The sequence below is a fragment of the Meriones unguiculatus genome, chromosome 10 (genome assembly GCF_030254825.1).
Source record: "Meriones unguiculatus strain TT.TT164.6M chromosome 10, Bangor_MerUng_6.1, whole genome shotgun sequence".
Lineage (NCBI taxonomy): Eukaryota > Metazoa > Chordata > Mammalia > Rodentia > Muridae > Meriones > Meriones unguiculatus.
Genome location: NC_083358.1, coordinates 16,372,901 through 16,399,049, shown reverse-complemented (window position 1 = coordinate 16,399,049; position 26,149 = coordinate 16,372,901). Strand labels below are relative to the sequence as shown.

The 26,149-nt window shown below is 44.5% G+C and overlaps 1 protein-coding gene across 3 annotated transcripts in view; it reads left to right on the top strand.

Annotated features, from left to right (window-relative positions):
- Positions 1-26,149, top strand: part of Znrf1 (zinc and ring finger 1) — a 98,519-nt gene that overhangs the window by 62,482 nt on the left and 9,888 nt on the right. For all 3 annotated transcript variants that reach the window (XM_021632516.2, XM_021632515.2, XM_060391949.1), the window contains exon 2: positions 19,307-19,402. In XM_021632516.2, the coding sequence (XP_021488191.1) occupies positions 19,307-19,402 (96 nt within the window). The remainder of the gene's footprint in view (positions 1-19,306; positions 19,403-26,149) is intronic.

Genomic DNA, 26,149 nt, shown 5'->3' with positions numbered 1-26,149 from the left:
CTGCCCAGATTTTCCCAGGGTCTAGTGTATAGGGAGCCACGGTGAAGCAGAGAAAACAGATCCAGCTTTTAGTGTCCGCCTATTAGAGACAATTATGTGTATACCAAACACAATGTAAAACACATAGGAATTAGCCATAGTTTAGGATATTTGGGCACATACTCTCCTGCAACCAGTGAAGTGTTAGAACAGGAAGCAATTTTAGATTGTCTTTTCTCCTTTTGTAGGTTAGAAATATAAACATAATGGAGTCCTTTAACTGAAAGTAGACGGTCCAGTGAGCAGCAATCCTAGGCCCTCATTGTGATAGGAGAGGTTGCTGGGAAGGGGGTTAAGTCCAGTTCTGGACACATAAGCCACTAGTCATATCATTCCCATATGTGAACTGCAAGAAGAGCACCTTTCTGTGACTTACAGGAAGAACTGAAACATCTTTTTTTAGTCCTGCTCTCCTTCCCAGCCCTCAGGTCCTGAATCATTTTTGCCAACTATCTAGTTGGATAAAAGAAAGCGTTTGTTTGTTTGTTTTTGAAACAGGATTCCTGTTTAGCCATGGCTATCCTTGCTTTGTAGACCAGGCTGGCCTTGAACTCACAGAGATCCACCCACCTCCTCTGAAAGTGCTGGGATTATAGGCATGTGCCACTGTGCCCAGCCAAGAAAGCATTTTTTTTTTCCAAGGGGAGGAAGCTGAAGAGATGGCTCAGGGGCCAGCAGTTGCCATTAGAGAGTGTCAGATCCCTGGAACCAGAGCTACTGAAGTCCCTTTGGATTCTGGGAATCAAACCCAAATTCTCTGGAAGAGCAGCCAGTGCTCTTAACAACTGTGTCATCTCTTCAGACCCTTAGGACTTTAAATAGTTGTGTGTGTGTATTTGTTTTTAACTCAAGTACATCGCATGGTGCTATCAATTCTCTGTGTGTATGTGGGGGTGTGTGTGTGCGCGCGCGCGTTCCTCAGCCTTTGTTTTAGAGCTGCTCCTGTATGTGTATTTAGTCCATTGTTTGTGCTTGCTTGTTGGTGGGTGTAGGGGAGGATCTACTGTACTATCTCATGATACACGTGTCTCTTTTGCACATGCCTGTCTTCCATGGGGCTATTATGGGCTGCCCAACACTATGCTGTGACAAACATCTGTGTCTAAGAAGTAACCCAGAAGTGGGGTTGCTAGGTCATAGAGCAGTGAACTTCTTGGGGCCTCTTCCAAGCACTAAGATGTTACTGTGTCCCATTTTCCTGTTTTCCTATATGGGATGGAAAGTTGCTTTCAGATGTCCAGCTTTACCCTGGATCTAGAATTTTCCAGTGATCTCTCAGAGAGTAGAGAGAAAGGCTGGGTTTTATTTTCTTGAAGGTTGAACTGTTTTGAATCACCTTGAACTGTTCAAATGCCTGCTGTTCTTTCTGTTAATTACAGAGACTTATTTTCCTGTCCTGAGATTGTAACTTGTTTCTGAGCTCTGTTTGGAGATAGTAAGGTACAGAGGCAGGTTATACAGTGGAGCACGCTGACCTGGACACATACTTGGCTTCTCTCTGTGTGTACCAGCTCCATCCATAAGCTGCAGGCAGGCCCCCAGGCCACAGGCTGGATATCAGGAGTCCATTTGCCAGCATACATCGAATCTGCCCATCTCTTCCGTCCTGCTGGGAGGCAAGAAAAGCCACAGCACGGGTATTTAGAATAAAGAACACACTGCTCTAAGTTGTATGAAACATTTATGGTGGACTTATATCTGGAATTTGCTTCAAAATAATCTGGGGCAGGGCAAGTGGGTACAGTGGAGATCAAATGAGTATAAAATTTGCCATCCAAAAGCAGACACATGTAAGACTAAAGGAGAGAGCTATTAATTATACCAGGATAACAAGTTATAACCAGGATTGTCCTAGCAAACCTAGACATGCATACCCCAGGAGAAACAAGATGAGACTGACCCCGAGCTGATCATTGTTGGAGCTGGGTGACTAGTATCTGGAAGCTCATCTTAATTTTTGTTTGAAGATTTCCATAATAAAGATTTCTAGAAGATGTGTAGACTGCTAAAGCATTCAGAAGTCTCCATTGTCAAGCTGGGGGGGATTCAGTACAGTGAAGGAGCATTTCCTGCACGTGGGCCTGGGTTTGATACCTGTCCCCCATCCACCCTCCAAAAATAGTCTTTATTGCTCAGGAAATGGCTGTTGGGTCCCTTGCCAGCCCATTAAGAGTAGTAAGCTTAGGTCATCTGCTGCCGGCTGCACCCTGGGCACCTCTAGGTGGAGTTGGAGGAGTTGATAGAAGGGCTCCGCCTGCTCCTGTTGACTGGAAGAATGAGAAACTGCAGGTCGTTCTAGCCCAATGTGACTTGGTTCAGCCTGCCCAGGGACCAACCGCAATAGTTCCCTTCACATGCATACGACAGCCTACTAGCGATCTGTACACAGGCACATGTGATTGTTATCTGTGCAGAAAGCAGCTTGCAGACAGTGGGCTCTTAACCGACATTCTGTGGCACACACACTTCCCTGTCCTACTTAACCCTCACTCTTGTTTCAGCAGTTGCTAGAACTGAGGAGTAGAAGGCAGCCTCTGCTGGGAGCAAGCTCCAGCATAGGCTCCGTGCCCATAATTGGTTATGTCTTTGAGCATGGTCCTTCTTCACACAGTTCCACGAAGTGTGACACATTCGTCCAATGGATACCCTCTCGTATGCCAGGCTTAGAGGATACAGTAGTAAAAGAAAGGCTACCTCTGAGGAACTTAATTGTCGCTGGGGCCCCTGACATCAGATGCAGCAGTAGTGACTGCTAAGAAAAAAGTAAATGGGTGGGGACTGAGATTGGAGAAAGGGGCTGTGCTGGATGGGTTATCTATGCAGGTGTCAGACAGCGACCAAAAAAGTAGTAGCAACAAGGGAGGGTATAAGCAAGTGGAAAGGAGGTCATCTCTCACAGGCTGCTAAGGGTTCAAGAATCAGCTTTAGGATGTGAGCATGTAGAGGTCATTGGGATAGGTATAAGAGGAACAGGAAGGAGAGAAGTAAAGAGACTCAGTGCAAACAGCTTTTTCTATTGGCTTTGTTGTAAAGAAAGCATTGTTAGAGGTATGGGAAGATGATAGAGTGTTGTGTGAAGAACAGGGTATATGTGTCTCAGTCTAGATGCAAACTATAGTATGCTTGGTGGAACTCATCGTAAACAATTCTCTTAAAGTCTTTTTTTTTTTTTTTTTTTTTTTGGTTTTTAAACACAAGAATTTCTCTGTGTAGCTTTGGCCATTCTGGAACTCTCTCTGTAGCCCAAGCTGACCTCAAACTAACGGAGATCTGCTTGCCTCTGCCTCCTGAGTGCTTGGGATTAAAGGCCTGCCACCACCGCATACCCCCTCTTAAACTGTATAGCAAATATAAATGACCTTGATCCTGGAGTGTAGAACACTGAAGGCCTATTTTCATCCTTTAGAGTTTCATCAAGTAAATCACAAATGGTTGGTCCATTCCTGAAATATCTATAATTGTGTTTTAATATCTTCCACCTATAATTTTTGTTATGCAAATATTCTGAACTTTTGAGCTCAGGCCCTTTTAACAATCTAAATCTGTGGATCCATTTCTCAGAAAATCTTTTCCCTAATAGTGGCCATTTACTCACCAAGACTAGAAATTATATTTAATGCTTTGCTGTATATCCTTACTATTCAATGTAGAATAAATGTGAATGGACAGACTGACTGATTTAATTGCCCATCCTGGATGTGGTTGGCAGCTACATTTTCTCTGGTACCTAGAGAACATACTGTACCCTCTGAGCTAAAAGTGTATGCTCCACCCTAACTCTTGTGTGGAATCCCATCATCCCTACTGTGATGGTGTTCCGAGGGAGGGTCTGTGGGAGGTGTTTAGCTTTAGATAAGGTTGTGTCCTCAGAGGAAGAAATAGAGACACCAGCACTCTCTGCCATATGAGGACACAACGTGTAGGCTGTTGTCTACAAGCCAGGAACCAAACACCACACCTGCTAGCCACCTTGCATCCACCTTGCATCTTGTACTTCCAAGTCAATAAAACAACGAGAAATAAGTGTTTGCCGTTTAAGCCACCCAGTTCACGGTATTTAGTTATAGCAAGCCAAACTGACAAAAATAGCCCAGATAATTTTTAGCAGAACCAAGGAATCCCAATTATGCTTTTTTTATTGTTTTTATTTTTGTTTTGTTTCTTTTCTGAGACACTCTGTAACCCTGTCTGGCCTGGAACTCACAGAGATCCGTCTACCTCTGCCTCCAGAGTACTGAAATTAAAGGCATACAGCACCGTGACCAGTAAATTCTTTTTTGGACAAGATCTCTGTAGCCACAGTAGGAACTCATTGTGCAGACCAGGCTGGCCTTGAACTCAGATCCTCTAGTTTCATTTTCCTGAGATTAAAGACATGTACCACCATCCGGGCTTTAACTCGGTCTGATGCTTTGAGTCAGATGTGGTGTCACATATCTCTAATCACAGTACTTAGCGAGATAAAAACAGGCAGATCCCTGTGAGTTCAAGGCCAGCCTGGTTTACATAGTGAGTCTTAGAATAGCCGGAGTGGTGTAGAGAGATCCTGTCTCAAAACAAACAAACAAACAAACAAACAAAAAACCCAAACAGATCAACTTGGGTTCCCTCTGAATACCCTTGGAGAAAATCTGTTCCCTAGTTTTCCAGCCTCTAGTGGTCATCTGCTTCCTTTATTGTGACCCCTTCTTTTCCTGGCTGCTTTCCATAGTTGTATTTCTTCCTCTGACAATCTCCTGCCTCCCTCCTTTCTTTGTAGGGAATTATATAGGATCCACCTAGTAATCTCATCCCATTGTAAGGTGTAAGGCTCTTACCACAGTGGCATAGTCTTTCTTTTTTCTTTTTCTTTTTTTTTTTTTTTTTCTTCTTTTTTCTATGTAAGGTAACATTTGCAACAGGTTCTGGGATTGGGATGTTGATGTTTTGTGGGGCCATCATTCTGCCCACTACACACTGTATAATGTGAACACGTATGTTCTGATTTAATGGTTAGGCTAGTAAAAGCACTCGTGATTATTGCAGAGGGAGTTCACTCAGCACAGGGCTTACCTGGAGGACTTGAATAGGAGTCTCAAAACACATGTCAAAAAGACTGGGCTTCATGCTGCATACTGTTAGTACTAGGGCTGAGGAAGCAGAAGCAGGCAGATCCTTGGGGCCACTGTCTGGGCAGCCTAGCCTACTTGGCACGATTCAGGCCAGTGAGAGACACTGTCTACCCCATCCCATCCCACCCCAAAAAGAAAAAAGGTAGACATGCCTGAGAAGCGGTACCTGAGATTGCCTTCCGACCCCCACATGGACACATGGCATACAAACATGTGCACCTGCACACAGTTTGGGAGGGGACGTGCCCTGGTGTTGGCTTCATTTCTCTTGAGTAGAAGAGAAAGCATGGACTGGAGGGATGGCTCAGAGGTTAAGAGCACTGGCTGCTCTTCCAAAGGTCCTGAGTTCAATTCCCAGCAACCACGTGGTGGCTCACAACCATCTATAATGAGATCTGGTGCCCTCTTCAGGCCTGCTGGCTCACATACAGGAGAACACTGTATAAAAAAGAAGAAAGAAAGCATAAGAATACTAGAGTGGTGAGTCTATTTCTGTTCTGTCTGGATGCTTGCTTTTTAATTCTTTACACACACTTCAGAAGCAGTATTTGTCAATATTTATGTTCCTGAAGACAATCTTCTGGGAAATTGATGTGCTGACTAGAAATGAGGAAATGTTAAAGCCGATATAAAAATAATCTTCAAGACAAAATGTCAACTTGAAGAAGGAATTTGCAGTTTTGTGGTCCTCCCATTTCATAAGCGTTCATGAGGGAATGGTCCGGCACACAGGCTGCATCCTGACATGGTATTTTGTCTGCTGACTTGTGCTTGACTGTGATGTAGCATCCTGTTATAGACCTCTTGTTATCATTTGGAGGTCCTTGGCTTTCTATTTTTTGGCTCTGTTGTCGCAGTGGAGATTAATGAGCTGTGCTCCTGTTCCCCCTCCCATGTTGGAGTCTTCCTCCAGCCTCCTTGTACCCACCCTTGACTTTCTCATTCTTGTCTACCAGAGTCAAGTAATCTGAGCCAGAGAACAGTCTGTGCTGTTCGTGCCTCAGTAGAGACCATGTACTGTTTTAGGGATCTTAGAACTGGAGTCCTTTTTGTTTGTGCTGTACCCAGGGACTCTTTAGGAAATTCCTTTTGACCCTTTGGTTAGTGCCTTATAGCACTCTAGGATGTGGGTGACAGAAAAGCAGTAAGAATGTTACCCTGGCACTCCCTTTGGTAGAGCTGCCCTACTTCTGCCCTTCAGAAAAACTCCATTGTACACTTTTGGCGTTGTTTTCTTTAGGTGCCATTTCAAAACACAGTGTGGCCTTTGGGACTATGTCTCGAGTGTTGGCCTCCAGCACTTCAGTGCATAAGTACAACTGAGCAGAGGACAGACTCAAGAGAATGAGCCAGGGCTAAATCCAAGCAAGAATCCAAATTGTCATTGTTTCTACTAGCTGGTAATTCCTGAGAAATGAACAGAACAGTATATGTTCTGCAATCTGGGATTATAATGTGTACCTCAGAAGAACCTTCTAAGTTGACTTCCAGTGATGTAAAGGCCGGGACCAGTGCTTTTAACAGATGTTAAGTTGCACACTGCAAACAGTTTTATTCTACATGAGCAATCATTTGTATAAGTATCATAGTCGTTTGCCAATAAGTCCAATATTATACTATCATGATCAAGCATTTTCTCTCTTGTCATTGAAAAATTCTAATCGGCAAATGGGGTAGACAGTGCCTTTAGAAACCCAGAAATAGGTCCAGTATGGATTCTTGGTATTATTTTTCTTTCTTTGTCCTTTTCTTTTTTCTTAACTGACATTTTCTTCTCCCAAACGCTTTTGTGCTCATTCTTTCCCTTGCTTCCTCCCTTCCTTCCCTCTCTCCCTCCCCTTCTCTCCTTTCCATGACTAAAAAAAGGAAAGCTGGTCTTGAGAGATGGCACAGAGGTTAAGAGCACTGGCTGCTCTTCTACAGGACTCTGGTTCAATTCCCAGCACCCATATGGCAGGTCACAACTGTCTATAACTCCAGTTCCAGGAGATACAACACTCTCACATAGACATACATGCAAGCCTAACACCAGTGCACATAAAAAATAAAAATAAATTGGAATCATTAGCTGGATGTGGTCGTGCACGCCTTTAATCCCAGCACTCCAGAGGCAGAGGCAAGTGGATCTCTGAACTCAGTGCCAGCCTGATACACAAAGTGAGACCAGGTCAGCCAGGGTTACACAGAGAAACCCTGTCTTGGGAAGGGGGGGATCCAAAGTTGTTATCTCTTGCCGGAGGGAAGCGTGAATTGAATATTGGGATTTTTAACTGTATCAATAAAGAGCTCCATGACTTAGAAAGCATTCTCTGTCCAGTGGAGAAGAAAGCCTGCCCTAAGGCAGTTGCAAGACCAGTCAGTTTTCTTTGGGCAGTTTGCTAAGGATGGGTGCTGTAAGTGAGGCTCACTTTTCTCTTGTAATATAGAGACAGCCCACAACCATTGAGAGCTGCTAATTGCCCTGTTTACTCAGAGACCAGCTTTCCCCCCCCTTGTTTGACTTTGGGTTTGTTTGTTGTTTTCAAGTAGAGTCTCACTATGTAGCTCCGGTTGTCTTGGAACCCACTAGACCAGACTGGCCTCAGACTCATGGAGATCCACCTACCCCTGCCTCCCGAGTGCTGGAATTATAGGCCACCACTACTTCTGACTCTGATTTGGGGAAGTGGTCATTGGACTGGAACAAGTTAGGGAATTCTTCTGTTCTTGAAGAGTATTCTTTGGAAAGTCCACACTAGGCCTGAGCAGGATTATTGAGTACCAGGAGAATAGGTATGTGGCATGTTAGAGACTGTAGTGAACATGGGAGAGTCTGGTGAGAATAGAACCTAGAACTCAGCTAAATAAGCATTTCATGGTTAGAGTTATCTATTGTAATTGCCTAGCTTTTAGGTAATCCCTGCTGTCTGAAAACTAGAAGTCTGGCTTGATCTTTTGGATACTGGACAGTCTTTCCCTTTCAACAGATGGTCCATCCTTTAAATAAGACATCTCCAATATGCAAGCCAAATGCTCCCTCTGGAGACCTTACACCCACATTTTTTGTGTGTGGCAGTTGGAATGCCTATAAACTTGTCTAAGCATGGTAACCAAGTGACAAGAAACAATAAACCAGTGTTCAACTTTACCAGTCATTTCAAGGGGTAAAAAAAAAAAAAATGTGAAACCTGATTTCACATTCAGGCTAAGGTTTCTTTTGCTTGTACCTGATCAGGCTTGGCTCATCACGTTTTTGTTCCCATTCACCATCCTTTCTGTGCTAAGCAGCCCTTCTTACTGTTTCAAGAAATGGGTTAAGGGAAGAGAGAGATATACAACAGGGACTAGCCTGAGCTCCTGCTCCTGGCAGGTAATTTTCTTGGTCTTTATGTGGCTGGAATGCTGCTGTGGCAGCCTAGATTTGTCGTGCAGCAGGATGCTCTGCGGCTCCCAGGACCTCTAAGCACACGGTTTCCTCTGCTTCCAGTTGTAGATATCTTCAATGAACCTGTTCTGGTGTGCAGCAAGTGGAAATAATAACTATACTGGCTCTGTGAGTGAGCCTGTAATTTGTTTAAGTATGCATTTTTATATGGTCATTGCATATATAGCTCAAAATTTAGCAACTCAAAAAATTGGCATATGGCCTGGTGTGGTGGCACACGTCTTTAACCCCAGCACTTGGGAGGCAGAGGCGAGTAGATCTCTGTGAGTTCAAGACCAGCCTGGTCCACATATCAAGTTGTAGGACAGTCAGTTCTACATAATAATAGACCCTATCTCAAAAAACAAAATTGTTTAGCCTGACAGTGGTGGTACATGCCTCCCCAGCACTTGGAAAGCAGAGGCAAATGGATCTCTGTGACTTTGAGGCCAGCCTGGTCTCCAAAGCAAATTCCAGGACAGCCAAGGCTACACAGAGAACCCCTGGGGGAGGGGGCGGATTGTTGTCTGACACCTAGACTTATAGCTGATAGCTTTTCCCCCACTCAGTGAAAAACTGATAATGGTGTGAGTACCATCCCTTGTACAATGACCTCAGTCCACAACATATCAGGTATATATACACAACTCATTTTCAGTTTTTAAAAAATAAACTATTTTTGTTCACATGTATACACATATGCCATCATGGTACATGTGTGGAGGTCAGGGAACAGCTTTTAGGAATAAGTTCTCTTTCCTCCATGGGATCTGGAATTAGAATTCAGGTCATCAGGTCTGCACAGCAGTAACTTTTACCCCTCGAACCGTCTCTCCAGCCTCATTCTTCAATTTCCTTTGTTTGTTTGTTTGTTTTGTTCTGTTTTTGTTTGTTTGTTTTTTCAAGACAGGGTTTCTCTGTGTAGCAGTGGCAGTTCTAGAAGTAGCTTGGTGGACCAGGCTGGCCTTGAGTTCATAGACCTTCCTGCCTGAGCATTGGGATTGAAAGGCTTGTGCCAACACGGCACACCTTCATTTATTGATTTTTCATGTGAAGATTCTGTCAGTTCCCTCAAATAGGTAGATTAATCAGCAAACCCTCTCACCCCACCAGCATAAATAAGCAGTACCAGATACAGGCCGTAAGAGCAACAGTCACATGTCATTCATATTTTTTTGCCTCCCATGGAACATTCACAAGTCACAGTGCGAGACAGTATGCAGAGTACTCCATGAATATCACTAAGTAACTTGTACAGGCCACCTGGCTATTATGTGCCAAAATCTGGTTCTGGGGCTTGGTTGTTTTTTTTTTTTTTTTTTTTTTTTTTTTTGTTTTTCTGGTTTCTGGTCTGGCTCTCTTTCCTGCAGGCTACTGCAGAATCCAGAATAGCAAAAACTGTGTCAAGCTTGGAATATAGTCTGGTTAGAGAATCAAAATTACTTCTGGGAGAGTTCTGAGAGTTCTGGGACTCTTAACAGAAAGATAAATAAACATAATATGTCAACATGTGCTACAGATGTTAAAAATAAAAAGTGTAGAATATTACTGGCTTGTCTTTGGAGTTAAAGTAGGGTATCACTCTCATGAGTACTCACCTACACTCATATAATTATATAAGTGTAGAGTACGAGTGTGGGTGCACATGTGTGTGGGTACACAAGTGTGGGTATATGAGTGTGGGTGCACATGTCTGTGGGTACATGAGTGTGGGTATATGAGTGTGGGTGCACATGTCTGTGGGTACATGAGTGTGGGTATGAGTGTAGCCACGCTGCCCTAGAACTCAGTATGAAGTCCGGCTGGCTTTGAACTTGAAACAGTCCTCCTACCTCAGCCTTCTAAATAATGCGATTATAGGAGTGAGCCTCCATACTGTGCTAAATATGTGTATGTAAGGAAGAATAGGACTACCTGAGCAGAGAGCTCTGGCATAGGCACATCTCCTTAACTTCCACTGCCATCTTTTTGCTTTCTTTAGCTAAACAGGGTGCTTGGAGCATGTAGGCAGAGCCCAGAGGACAGTAGGAAGCTTCAGGGGAGAAAAGCAAACAAACAATAAAAAACCCCCAACCTAAAAGAAGCTATGAGGAAGAGATACTCAACATAGAAATAGTGGGAATACTAAAAGGAGACGGTGTATCAGTCAGGGTAGGCTAGGACTAGGTTGTAGTATCATAACAAGCAGTCCTGCAAGCTCGGGATCTGCGCTCAACACATTCATACGGTATGCAGTGCCAGTCAAGAGTTGGGACTCTGCCCACTCTTGGCAGTTGTTACTCAGGGAACCAAGCTGACAGAAGCTCGGTCTCCCTGCATTGCAAGTAGCTTGGTGAATCATACTGACTCTTGACGTCTGCTTGGCTGTGAGAGTGGACTCACACTTCATTGCCTAAAGTGTTTTCCAAACCCACCCTTAACTCATGGGGAACAAGCAAGTTCAGTGCTGCTCTGTACTGGAAAGCTAGAAGTAACTGAGCAGTCGCACTCAGGACTTACCACGAGGGAAATAACGAGAGGATAGAGAAAAGTTGAGCCTGCATATTGTCAGAACGGGAAAAGTACATCCTAATAATGTTTCTGAACTGGTATTGTGAGAAGAAAAACCTTTCACGTTTCAGGCCAAATGAACAAACTATTTACAAAGGAAAAAGAATTAAATTGCCCCCACATTGCCTGTTTGCCGCACCTGGAAGCTAGCAGATGGGGAATCTCTTCTGTAGACCACAAAGGATTAAAGGAATGCAGAGAAATCTCATATTCAGAGGGGAAGAAGGGGTTCTGAGCCTGTGTAGGGATTCAGAGTGTGTGCTCCACTCTCCCCCACTGTCTGTGTCCTCATGTGCCTAGATGCTTTGTCTTGCTGTTGAGGTGTGTGTGCACGTGTATCCCCGTGCTTGTGTGGGTACACATGTCTGTGCGTACACGAGTGCGGGTGTACATATGGGTACACATGAGTATGGGTACATGTGGGGGGGTACATGTAGGGGGTATATAAGTGTGGGTACATATATGTGGGTACATGTATATGTGGGTATATGGGGGGTTACATGGGTGTGGATGCACATGAGTGTGGGTACATGTGGCAGCCAGAGGTTGATGCCAGATGTTTTCTTCACTTGCTTCTCCACTTCATCTTTGAGACCCTTAGGCTGACCGGGAAGCCCCAGGAAACTTCCTGTCTATTTCCCCAGTGATGGGATTCCTGGTGTGGACCTTCTTGCCTTTTACTCAGGTGCCAGGGGCTTGAGTGCAGGCCCCATGCTTGCATGATGTGTTCTTAGATTTCCCCAGCCCTTTGTTCTTCTGAAGGGCCGGCATCTCTGTTCACTGTCAGCTCTTTCCTGGAGGTCGTCTATGTCTGCAGTCACATCACAGCCTGCTGCCTGACCCTCGGTCCAGTGGCTCATTGTGAAGACCTCCAGCCCACAGCAAAGCTGAGAGCTGGTTAGCCTGTGCCCCTCACTGCTTTTATTTTAATGTAAGCACCTAAGCCTCCACGAGTCAGCAGCATGTCATTCACTACACGTTAGCTTTTTAATGTTTTTTTTTTTTCTTTTTCCTTACGCTTTTTTTGAGACAGTCACTTGTAGCCCAGGCTGGTCTCAAAGTCAATGTGTAACTGAGGATGACCTTGAAATTTTGATCTTCCTGCCTCTGCCTCCATCTCCTATGCGCCAAGAATATAACATTCACCACCACGCCTGGTACACGTTTCTTTAATTCAGATAAAATTTTGAAACAATGAAATCTCAAATCTAAAGTGTCTATTTGATCAATTTTGATAGATGGCTATGCATGTGTAATCCAAACGTCCACTTAACGTAAAACATCACCATTACCCTGGGAAATTCTCGCATTTCCCTCTCTGTCAACTGTGTCTCAGCTGCTGTCTCCAAGAGGCAACCACTGTTCTGGTTCTTCTCACAGTCTATTAGTTTTGCCTGTTCTAAAGTGTCCTCTAGTTAGAGTCATTCTGTGTGTCCTAATGATCTTCACTGGAGGTTTTTAGTGTGCATTTATGTTGTTGCATGTATGAGCTGTCATTAGCTGTTGCTACTGAGTGGTTTTCCCCTTGTAGTCTGTATGTGTATCACAGCATTTTTCTCCACTTTGTTAATGGACAGGTAGGCTGTTCCCAGCTTTTGCTTGTTGTCAATAAAGCAATGATATATAATCTTATATAAATGTCTGCTTATAGACATATGCTTTCATTTGGTGGGGATAGGGACAGAGGAATTGCTTTGATCATAGGTTAGGAGTGTGTTTTATAAGAAACACACCCACCTTTTCCCAAATGGCTGTCGTTCCAGCATTTCTTGTTACAGCTGTTCCATATCCTCACTGGCATTTGGTAATGTCAGTTTTATTATCTGACATCTTGATGGACACAAATGTATTACAGTTCTCCAAAGAAACAGAAACTGTGCACACACTTGCCTCTCTGTGTGTGTGCATGTGTGTGTAAAGAGATTTATTATAGGAATTGATTGACGTGATTATTGAGGCTGAGAAATCCCATAGTCTGCTTTCTGTAAACTGGAAATCAGGAAAGCCAGTGGTGTTTCCAGGAAACACAGTGCTATCAGTCTGTCCTAGCGAGCCCTTTTGTTGTATTCATGTCCTCAACTGATTGTATGAGACCTACACTGGGGGGGGGGGGGGGTCTGGGAAGGGTCTGCTCAGCCAGGTGCCAAGTTTTCTGGAAATACACTTCCAGAAACACCCAGGAATAATATTCAGCCAAATATCTGGGGACCCTGTAACCCAGCTTTCTTGGCACACAGTATTTCTCTCTCTCTCTCTCTCTCTCTCTCTCTCTCTCTCTCTCTCTCTCTCTCACACACACACATATGCTCATGTGCATGCCTATGGGATGGGGGTTTGCCCCTGACCTCTAAAAGTGAACTGCAGATGCCAAGTCCAGAAGAGGGTTGATGAAAATGAAAAGAATTAGAATGGCTGGGCCTTTCTATATTCAGAATGTTCTTCAGGAGACATAATTCAAACTTCAATTTTTCTGTCGATAGATGTATTATACATTGGGTTTTTGAGAGGGAAAGAGTGTGAAGAGAAAATATATGTGTGTTTGTGCGTGAAGAATGTGGAACCTATGGTATAGAAATGTCTGGATCAACCCCCATGGCGTCTTTGTCACCTGTCTGTAATAAATCCCACTTAGTCAGTTTGTGTATCCAAGTCCTGTTTTATTGTCAGTAACCATCACAGGATATGGCAGGAAAAATGAGCCCTGGCATCTGGGAGCTGATGGGGAGAACAGAGGTGATGATGTCCTTGGATCTCCCAGCTGGAGGGTGCCACATTGTTCCTTACTCTTTCTCAGACAGGAGCCCCCCCAGGGGGTGCAGCTCCTTCACCCTGGTTACTTCTTTTGAATCCTCCACCTTTAGGTGATCCCAGAATCAGGCAGAACTGGGGCAGCCATTAAAATAGCTCATCAGCATCAGGGAGGGGCAGGGAGGGTGGGGAGAGAAACTGGAGCAACAAGCATCAGCTCTTGGTCCTGCCCAGGAAATCAGGTCTTAAAGGAGAAGGTTTCAGTTTGGAAAAATGAGAAGTACAGCTGTGCCCAGAGCGTGGAGATTGCTGACTTAGACTGTAGAACGTGGAGGTGGATCGGGAGCACTCAGAACCCATTATCTCCATCCTTATTCCAGTGCTGTCAGATTGAGAGGCCAGGTTAGCCTGCCCCAGGAAGATGTGTTTAATCCACATGACTCTGTAAGCTTTCTTGAGGTCACTCTTGGCTCACCTGCCAGTGGTCCTAACCTGACATTGTGAACAGGCTCCCTTGACCTGGCACAGTACAGACCTATCTTCTCTTGGCTTGCGTCTCTGATAGGTAACTGAATGCCAAAGGACTCCCACTTGAACCACGCACTTGCAGAAAGGAAGCAGCTGGGCTCTGGAGATTCAGTTTCTTTTGCTTTTCTGGCTTAGAAAGCATAAAAGAAAGGGAAGAAATTGGGGTTTTTGTTTGTTTTGTTTCTGTCCTCTTTTGGCTACTTTTGGGTTTTGTTTGTTTGGTTGGTTGGTTTGGTTTGGTTTGGTTTTTTTTCGAGACAGGGCTTCTCTGCGTAGCCTTGGCTGTCCAGGACTCAATTTGTAGACCAGGCTGGCCTCGAACTCAGAGATCCACCTGCCTCTGCCTCCCTGAGTGCTGGGAACACAGGCATGTGCCACCAGGCCCAGCTTACTTTTGGCTACTCTTGATTGAATCTTGTAGCAATATTTGCATATAGAACCACCAACCACAGAACCAGGCCAGTGCGTGTCAATGCACTTTTTCCTTACTGAGACATTAGCAGATCAGGTCAAGGGACCATAAGCCACCGTCTGGAGACAGGCGCAAGCTCTAACTAGAGGCAGTGGCCACCTCTAGGTGTGCCGGGTGAATGCATCAGAAAATTGGGGGAGCACCTTGAAGAGACTACTGTGGTTTTCTCTTGAAGAAAAATAAAGCTGCTTTTAGCCAGTCTGGAGCACTGAGGAGGTGTGAGAAAATCATGTGGACTGGCCCACTCTGCAGACCTTTGGTTTACCTTGGTTTGCAAAGGTGATTTTCATTCAGTGCAGACTTCCTTTCAAAACAGGATAAAGAAGTTTTAACCTTCAGATAGTTCATAAATATCAGTATTTGTCATTCCATAGGGCTGTTGGTGCTGAATCAAGACTGGACAGATACGAGAAAAGATTGGGGCAGTAAAATGGTAGAATCCGTCTTGATCATCGGATGACCTTTCAGGAAAGAAGGTGGGGACATTAGCTTTTTCCCCTTAGCTCTCCATTTTTTTTTTCCTGCCCCTCTTACCTTTTGCCCTTTATTTTCATTTGAAAGTTAATATGCAAACTCAGCATCTTACAGCCAATGCTGTAGGCTCTGTGCCAAGTAGAATGCTGAATTCTGGAATTCTGACCTTCTTAGCAGACTTCCTAGAAAAAGGTATTATCTATCTATGTTTAGGGCTTTTCTAGAGCCATGGGTGTGGGACAACAAAGAAATCTGAAGCCATCTGAAGAGCTGTGTCTGCCCTGTGCTGTGGCTGACCCTTCTTGTGGGCCAGTGGAACAGCACAGTGCTGGCTTGAGGTCAGACTTGCTGGATGTCAGCTCTGTTGAACAAGTCACTTGAGCATTTGACCTTCACTGTGTTTCTATGAAACAGAGTAATATAGCATATGCCTATTGATAGTACTTATGTTGTACCATAAATAAGAAGCTTTGTAGCCGGGCGAGCTGGTGCACACCTGTAATCCCAGTATTCAGGGAGGCAGAGGCAGGCAGATCTCTTGAGTTCAAGGACAGCCTGGTCTACAAAGCGAGTCCAGGCAGCCAAGGCTACACAGAGAAACCGTCTCAGGAGGGAAAAAAGAAGAAGAAAGCTATGTAAAGCACAGTGGCTATCATTGGAAATGACCCCACAAAATACTGTTTACCTACTATCATATTGTAAGAAGAGACCTGCTTCCACAGGCAGTGTGGAAAGTAGTAGTCCCTTCCTGGTCTGTGTTTATCACCTTAGTTCCCAGCCTCAGTCCCTCCGCTAGCCTCTTGTTCTTCCTCCTCACTTACTGCTCTAGGCCTGATGATGTTATCTTATTTGGTCTTTGCAATGGGATGAATTCCTCCGTTTTTTCTAGTAATAAAACTTGGGGGCCAAGAAAGGATATATTACCTGCCAAAGTCTTGAGTCTAGAAAATTCCTTTGTCTTGCATAAAAAATAGTTCTAATTATTTCATGAGCCTTATAAAATAAGTTAAAAGGAAAGTACTGAGAGGCACAGACCCTAACTGGTTTAGTTAAAACATGGTCCCTGCCACATTGCACTTCATCTACCAGAGGTAATATTCCCCAGCTCACTTCTTTCTCAGAATCCCACGCCAGGGTTTTCTTTCTTCATGGAAAGAACTTTAGAGACCCAAGAAGACCCGGTGTAGTCTCGGCTCTAGTGTCTCCTATGTGACCTTACACTGCACCAAGGCCTTATGGGGGCCTGCTCCTTCTTCAGTACAATGAAGAGATAGCTCTAAACTTAAGAGTCTCAGCTGTTGTTCCCTAGGATATAAATGTCTAGTGACATTTAGACCTCGCTGAGTGACCTGTTTGCCAATATCTTTGGTAATTTGACCCCTTCTCTTTCACTCAGTGCCTCACATTAGAATACAGGTGTTATTTCGGGAATTACCTAAATCTTCTCAGAAATGCTAGGGAAATACGCAGCATGGGAAGTGTAAACTTTTTCTAGTGACAGATCACTTGAATACACCTTTGTGTATGTGCCCAGGCTAGGTTTGGAGGACCTGTGGTCCCTCTACCACTACAGCCCCAGCGTTCAGCTACATGTGGGCGATAACTCAGGGAGTGCAGCAAACACCTATTCTCTAAGCCATTTAAATCCTTAAGAACCCTTGCTCTTGTGAGTGGGAAACAACAGAAAATCTTTTGTAATCACACAGGACTTAGATTAGAAATGAAGAGTGTCTTTATTCTGAGACTCAGGTTTATCCCTCATCTCTCCATTGCATATGTGACACTAATCTGCACATTTCTAAGCTAGTTTTAAAAAGTAAGCAGCCTGGTTCTGCCAGGAAACTCCATTCTCAAACTTCTTTTGGTCTTCTGCTTTTGCTACTTGTGAACTTGTAACCAAGCAGAGGTCAGGTATTGGTGAGATGTAGATGCTGAGAATTTTTAAATGGGCCAGGGGGATAGGAGTTATGCCATGGAGTCCACTTCAGCTGGAGTTAGCTGAACACCACGTCTGCTTTTGGTCCTGTAGCATTATAGATACTGGCTCTGGTGGCACACATCTTTAATCCCAGCAGAGAGATTTAATCAGAGAGGCGAGCAGGTCTCTGTGAGTTTGAGGCCACTGTGGTATACATAGCGAGTTCCAGGACTGTGTATGTGTGTGTGTGTGGTGTGTGTGTGTTAGTTAGCATTTAGCATACATATATATGCATATATATTTTTTAGCATTATCACTGAGAAAAAGATTTGAAGACTTCAAGTAAGTACCTTGTGTGACTTGCTTCCTGTCTCTCTGCCACTTTACCCCAGTCACAGCTTTCCACACAGATTAGCAAGGCATGTGTGGACCACTGGAGAAGGTGTGAAGTCATTTATTTTGGGACTCACGACCATGTATTTGACTGTTTGGCCTTTTACTGTTTCTTTAAGAATGTTGCAGGGTAGGCAAAGGCAGGTGGATCTGTGTGTTCTGGGCCAGCCTGGTCTACATAGCAAGTTTCAGATGAGCCAAGACTGTACAGTGAGACCCTGTCTCAAAAACGGCAAGGGTTGGGGAGTAGAGTTAGAGAGGTGACTCAGTAGTTTACTAGCATTAGCTGCTCTAGCTTAGGACGCAGGAATGGTTCCCAGGACCCACATGGCAGCTCAAATCATCTGCGATGCCATTTCAAGGGAATCTGATGCCCTCTTCTGACCTCCATGTGAACTAGGCATGTATGTCCCACACAATGTATATGCAAGCAGCACACACACACACACACACACACACATCTTTAAAATGAATAGACACTGTAGATGGCCATTATCAACATTAGACTACGAAAACTCTAACTGAAACTAGATGTATTATGGCATGTTAGTACATCCAGACCAGGTAGGTAAGAGTCACTGTCACCAAAAAAGACACTGATGTACACAAATGGGTGCTGACAAATCAATAATTTTTCAGAGTTGGTGGATCTGTGGTAGAATCTGCATGCAAAGAATTGAGCTCTTTGAAAATGTTTCAGTAATATAAAATGAAAAAGACTGGAATAATAATTCAACTGTCTTATCAATCTTATCACTGGGCATGTTTGCTCATCAGTACATTAGCCTGCTGGTGAGGCAGCAACTGTGTGTTTGCACGCGTGCGCGCTCATCCATCTGGAAGTTAGCTTTCTGCAGCTTTCTGCCAGGTGATGTGGGCCCCAGCCTTTAATCCCAGCACTCAGGAGGCAGAGGCAAGTGGATCTCTGTGAGTTTGAGGCCAGCATGGTCTACAAAGCAAAGTTCCAGAACAGCCAAAGGCTACACAGAGAAACCCTTCTTGGGGGGGGAAAAAAAAAGGAAGTTAGCTTTGCTTAATTGTAGCTCAACTCAGAAGATCCTCAACCAGAACTTACCAATGCTGCTTTAGTGCTGAGGAAGCCCTTTGGTGCATAACAGTGCATAACAATCTGTTGCCCTGGGAAAAAGCAACAGATTACAATGGCTGTGTTTGCCTGGCTATGGAAACAGCTGCTTTACTTAGCATTTAGGAACACTCTGGAGAGCCCCCACCACCAACTCCCTTAACTGCTCACATACTTCTTAAAGGATATAGCTGCCTTAGTTTCAAGAGGCAAGAAGATGCTTGGGTGAATGTCGAAGTTGCTAGGTATGTGAGGAGGTGAGGGATGGAGGTGCAAATGGCAGTAGTGATTCCTCCCTTGAGAGGGACTGATGCATGGTAAGCTCTGATATTTAAAGATTATTCAGCTGCCTTAGTTTGCTGCTTCCTTGTCTACTAGACCTCATTGAAACGGTCTAAAAGAACGTGAAACACAAGTCAGCAACCTCTGTTAAATGGTGTGTGGCAAAGTGTTTTCGGGCAAATGGGTCTCCACTGTCCACATTGTCACTGTCCTGAGTGCTGACCCCACTCAGCATTGTGGTTGAGCATTGACTGTGGATAGCTGCATTTGAAGAAGATAGTTCATGCTGTTTCCTCTCTTCCAGGTTTCAAGTGCCCCATTTGCTCCAAGTCTGTGGCGTCCGATGAGATGGAAATGCACTTTATAATGTGTCTGAGCAAACCTCGCCTGTCCTACAATGGTAAGGACTGTCTGTCTGTCTGTCTGTCTGCTTCCTGATGTCAAGATGAGTTGGACAGTTGGAGGCATAGCCTCCAGGTGAGGGGGGCTTGTTTATTTGTTTTTTTTTAGTTTTTGGTTTTTCGAGACAGGGTTTCTCTGTGTAGCCTTGGCCATCCTGGACTGGCTTTGTAGACCAGGCTGGCCTTGAACTCACAGAGATCTACCTGCTTCTGCCTCCCCAAGTGCTGGGATTACAGGCCTGTGCCACCACGCCCAGCTGCTGTATACTTCTTTTTTTTTTTTTTTTTCTTTTTTTTTCTTTTTTTTCCAGATCTGAGGACCGAACCCAGGGCCTTGCGCTTGCTAGGCAAGTGCTCTACCACTGAGCTAAATCCCCAACCCCTGTATACTTTTCTTTTAGCAGCAATATCTTTGGTGATGAGGAACCTGCTGTTCCAGAGAGCCTTGGTTATAAATTGGAGTAGATGAGGTGAAGCCAGGGAATCCAAGTCCTGGGTCAAGCACTCAGTCAGGCCACAGTGCTGAGAAGGCTCTCAGCCACTCAGTCAGTCCTGTGCTCTCTGCACTTCCATTCTATGGCCTTTGGTTGGGAGGCGTGGCCATTCTTTTCCCTATTTACGCTGCCCCTGACCATGGCAAGTTCCAAGACAATTGGACTCATTCTAAGAGCCATCAGAGGAGTCAAAAGATAATACCTTCTCTCCATGGGTAAGGAAAAGGATGGTGCTGGAGGTACCCACAGGGAATTGATCATTTCCTGTTTTCTTTGCGGCTCAGGTGAGCACCTGGTTAAGCCACGTGACAGTAGTTGGAATGAATGTTCAGTTGGTAGGTTCGTTTGGAGTTGAGTGCTGGAGGGTCTTTGTCCCTACCATGGCTTCCTACCTAGAGGCTGCCCTGTAATTGAGGATGTGCCAGGCAGTGGTGGCGCACACCTTTATTCCCAACATTCGGGAGGCGGAGCCGGGCAGATATCTGTGAGTTATAGGCCAGCCAAGGCCGCACAGAGAAACCGTGTCTCAAAAAATAAAACTAAAAAAGGCTTGAGTATGAATCCAGCAAGGATGGAATCATAGTCTAGGGGATCCTATGACACCTAGGTCATGCTAACATGTTTCTGGGGATAAAGTTGAGTGCCAGATCTATCTGGTATATTGTAGGTAAATTTCTGTAGTTCAGATGATCAGAGGTCAGTCTTCCTCTGCCGCTCACCGACTATATAATTTAGACAAGTGCTGCCTTCATTTTCTGACCATAAAATAAGGATAGCAACTTTTGCACATAGAGCCCTCTAGCACAGAGCTCAACACATAGCAATATTTAGGAAATTGCAGCTGCCATGGAAGAAGCAAGGCTCCACAGCATTCACTGACTTCATGCTGCCCAGACAGTGCTGCCGGGGATCTCTGGCTTTCCATCCCTCTGTGTTTGTCTGGTCTAACAGTGTTTGCCAGGAAAGTGTGTTTTTCCCTACAAGATGGATGCATGCTTTCAGCCCTAGCCCACCTTCACAGGTTAAAGTCAGAGCAGGCACTAGGAAGAGTGTGGATGCTCCAAGAGCCTAGGGAGGGCTCATGACTCCTATGCAATCCTGGAAAATAAATCAGATGACTGTAACCTGCTTGTTTCTCTTAAAAAATCATCCTACCACAGGTTGATCTTACATGAAATTCTTAGGGCCAGAAATGTTTTAAGTTTTGGAGTTTTCCCAATTTTTGAACATTTGTATAGACATAAATAATTATACACCTCTAACGTGAACAATCTAGAATCCAAAAATTTTTATTATCATGTCCCTACTCAAAAATTTCAAGGGCTACAAGTGTAGCTCTGTGGTAGAATGTTCACTTAGCATGCACAAGGCCCTAGATTCCATTCTAGTGCTCCAAATATAAAATATGGGGGGAGGTGCTAGAATGGAATCCAGGGCCTTGTAAAATATAATATTAAATATATTTTAAATTTTCCAACAAGACTTTTGTTCTTATACTCCTACTTGCCTGGTTGTCTTATATCTCCTACTTGCCTGGTTGTCTTATATCTCCTACTTGCCTACTTGTCTTACATCTCCTCCTGCCAGTTGCAGGAGGGTATGCTATCTCTCTTGGTACATGTGGCCTGAAGACCTCGAGATGTGCAAGAGGGCCAGCTACAGGCCAGCCTGTGGCCCTGTCTTTGAACCTCTTTCTTCCCTAGCAGATAGCTTTTCCTTTTCCCTGTGACTGCCATCCTCCTGGGTCTGATGTCACTGCTTTAGCCAGTCTTCCCCTGCTCAGGCTCAGCTTTATCCCTGTCTCTTCCTGGAACCATGGAAGGATGGGTCTTGTGTCTCAGAGCTCACGGCAGCCGAAGCTTCAAGTACTGCATTTACTTCTGTCCCACATGTGTCGAGACCTTATGAAGACTGTTTTGTCCTGTGGTCTGCTGGCGAGAGCTCTCTGAAGACACTGCCTTTGCTGTCACAGCACAAAGAAGCTTCACATGGGTCTTGGCCTGAGAGAACTTGGCTGTTAGAATCCATGGGGAGAAGTCTGTAATAATGTCTGTGGCAGAATCAAAGTCACCTCACATGATAAGTTAAGGTTTCTATTGCTGTAAAGAGACTGTGATCACAGCAACTCTTAACAAAGGGAAACAGTTAATTGGGGCTGGCTTACATTTTCAGAGGTTAGTCCATTATCATCATGGCGGGAAGCATGGCAGCATGCAGGCAGACATGGTGCTGGAGGAGAAGCTGAGAGTTCTACATCCAGATCAGCAGGCAGCAGGAAAAAAATGAACTTCCTCCAACAAGGCCACACAACTCCAACAAGGCAACACTTCCTAATAGTGCCACTCCTAATGGATGTATGGAGGCCATTTGTATTCAGACTACCATAATCCACTCCCTACTCCCATTGGGTTGTAGCCATATCATAATGCAAAATACATTTAGTCCAACTTTAAAAGCCCCCACAGTCTATCACAATATCAGCACTGTTTAAAAGTCCAAAGTTTAAAGTCTCTTCTGAGACTCATGTAATCTCTTAATTGTAATTCCCTATAAAATCAAAATTAAAAGGCAGATCACATGCTTCCAACATGTAATGGCACAGGATGTACATTACCATTCCAAAAGGGAGTGTAGTAAGAAAATACTAGACTAGAGCAAGACAGAAAACCAGCTGGGCCTAGTTCAAACTCTACATTTTCATGTCTGATGTCAAAATGCTCTTCAGGTCTCCAACTCCTTTCAGCTTTTTTGACTGTAACACACTTCTTTCTCTTGGGCTGGTTCTGCCCTGCATCACCAACATTTTGGGGTCTCCAGGGCAATCCAGGCTTCACTTTCACAGGTTCACACAATACCATCTCTCGGCCTCCATACAGGAACACCCCTTATACATGCTTGGCCTCAGTGGCTTTCCTTAGTCACAAAGGGAAATTCTGTAACCTCTTTCTTCTGTCCTTAACTCTAAAGCCAGAAGCATTTGGCCAAAGCTGCCAGGTTCTGCTGTTTGCTGGGACTAGAACATGGCGTCCTGGTGCAATTACATATTCACCAGCTTTCTGTTTTTGATGGTTTCCTTAACCACCTAAGCTTGGCTATCCTAGAACTCACTCTGTAGACCAAGCTGACCTCAAACTTAAGAGATCCACCAGCCTCTACCTTCTGAGTGCTGGGATTATCTGAGTGCATCTGGAGCTAAGCTGTTCTTTAATTTCTTTTCACAAGTTGGAAGCTTGGCTGGATGGGGTCTTAATCTGAGGTCAGCACACTTCTTACTCCATTTAATATCAGGCTTTCCTTTAATCTGTTTATCTCCTTGACCACAGGATTTAGTTCCATTCTACTTCCTGGTACCACTTTTTTTTTTTTTAAGTGTATGTTTTGTATGTCTCTCTTACTCAGCTTGTTCCTTTTCATTAAAGATCATCTTAAGTGTGAATACTAAGAAACACATGATAGTCAGTGCTATGCTGTGTTGAAATTTCCTCTGCCAATGCAACTAATCCAGAACTCTTCAATTTAGCCTCAAGTAGACTCTTTGGACCAGGGCAGAAATTAGCCACATTCTTAGCCAGAATGGTCTCTAGGCTACATACTAATATTCTTCTCCTCTGAAACCTCTTGGGCCAGGCCCCAGTTGTTAAAGTCGCCTTCAGCACCACTGTCTTCCATGTTCCTACTAGGATTACTCATTAAGCCCCACTTAAAGCATCCAATTTCTTTTCTAATCTAGTCTCAAAGTCTACATTCCTCCAAACAAATGCATGGTCAGCCCTATCACAGCAATACCCTACTCCCAGTACCACTTCTGTCTAAGTTGGGGTTTCTATTGCTGTGAAGAGACACCATGACCATGACAACTCCTACAAAGGAAAACATTCAGTGCAGAAAGGGGGCTGTGCCAGCATGCTCTCCTTGGACTCAGGGACACTGTTTGCTACCTAGGTTTGTGTGAAGACTGGAGTGCTTAGAACATGTTTCAAATTCAGACAAAACATGAACTCTGGGGCTTACTTTGGGTTTTTTTTTTTTGGCAACATGTTTTTCCTAGTTTCTCATCACCGCAATCTCACATACTTTACCTTATCTATTTAAAAAAAAAATTATAGATACACACACACACACACACACACACACACACACACACACACATATATATATATATATATATATATATATATATATATGACTCAGAAGTTAGCAGCTTGCCTGCTCTTTCAGGGGACCTGATTAGATTTCCAGCACCCACATGCCAGCTCACAGCTATCTGTAACTCCAGTTTTAAGGAATTTAATGCCTTCCTTGTGTTACACAAACGTACATACAGGTAAAACACCTATACACATGAATAGATCTTTAAAATGAAAAAAAAAATTAAAGAAAAAATAAGGAGGAAATTTCTGGCTATAAAGCATAAGCTCTTAGAATCTTTCTGGACGGGGCAGTATGTGGCTTTCCTCAGTGGTGATGAAGTTCTGTTTTCTCATGGAAGGTGACTGCAGGGGCTGGAGAGTTGCCTCAGTGCTTGGGAGGACTTGCTCTTTGTAAAGGCCCCAGTTTGATTCTCAGCGTTCACATGGAGGATCACCACCTCTGGACACCAGGACACACGTGTGGTGCGCAGACATACTCGCAGACAAAACACTTCATACACACAAAAGAATTAAATCTTTTTAAAAACTTTTTAAATGACTTGAGGGCTGAGAATGCAGCCTGTGATAGAGTGCCTGCCTGTTATGTGGGAGGCTCTGTTTCATTTCCCGAAGTAGGAAAAAATGAGTGGGGATAGCAAGGGTAATCCCGAGTGAACACACAAGCAAGTTCTGGAGTCTCCTGGTCACTGCCCTGGAGACCTGTACATGCGCACACCTCGCTCACCCACTCACGCCCTCCACAGTTGCTGGCACCAACTGAAATTTTTACAGAATTTATGATGGTTAGTAAGGTGAAATTTAGTTAACCACTAAAGTAAAAAGTAGAAACTTTCTAAATGAGGTAGATAGAAAGTAGTATTTTTCTTAATATGCAGGTTGGCCTGAGTGGAGGGTTGGAAGGCCTCCAATAGGTGCTTGCCAGATTTTTTTTTTTTTTTTAATTTAGGGAAAGCAAGACCAGTTTTACTGGTCCAACCAGTGCTCAGAAGAAAAGAGAACTGGCCCATGGTGCTGCTAGGGAGAAACAAGGGAGACCAGTGACCAGCAGAGGCCTGGAGGAGCAGGAAAGGCAGGCACCAGCCACTAGCTTCTTACCTGTCCAAGCTTTCTTGTGGCAGTTCTGAACCTAGGAATACCCTGAAGCTGAGGGAGCTTCGGAGAACAGAGGGTTTACCCCTGTGTAAATGCAGTTGGCTTCAATGCCTATTTCTTTTTCTTTCTCTGGCCATCGTACTGCCCAATGAGAAATGTAGGAATACAGAAGCTCCTAAGATGGAGGAGTGGCTTTTCCTTAGCAGAAGAGCACTGTGATGCCACAGAGGTGACTGAACGTTCGAGGGTGTTGTTCCAGGGCTTGCCAGGACTCCTCACTGCCGGGATGTTCTGGTGAGGCGGGAGTTTGCCACAGCATCAAGGACACACATAGTGACCAGTCACTGCTTCAGTACATTCTCAGATTCTGTTCTGGGTGCAGCCTCCCCCTTCTTTGCCAAGGGATGTTACCCTCTCTGCAAAGCTCTATGCTATAATGTGAGTGCCTTCCCTCCTTCTGCCTCCCTTCCTCTCTCCCTCCCTTTTCATTTATCTAGTGTGGGTGCCTGTGTGTGCTCGCGCACATGTCCACATGTGGGTGTGCACTATTGCACAAAAGTGGGACCAGAAGACAAAATAGGGGACCGTGTTTATTCCGGGGATTGGACTCAGGTTGCCAGGCTCTGCAGCAAGTTACCCACTCTGCCATCTTGCCGGCCCAGCGTGCTTTCCTGAAGGGGGTGGGACGTGTGGGTGCATGTTGAGGCCAGAGGTTAACAGCAGGTGTCTTCCTAACTTTTCTAACTTTAATTATGATTTGCTTTTTTTATTTCTATATGTATGTATGTTTTGCCTCTGTGTACATGCATGTGTGTGCCCAGCACATGCATACCTGGTGCCCTTGGATGTCAGAATATGGTATCAGATACTCTGAAACTAGAGTTACTGAAGTTGTGGGCCTCTAGGTGTGTGCCAGGTTCTGGAAAAGCAACAAGTGCCCTTAACTGCTAAGCCATCTCTTCAGCCCTCTCTTCCTTTTTTTTGAGATGGGGGTCTCTTGTTGAACCTG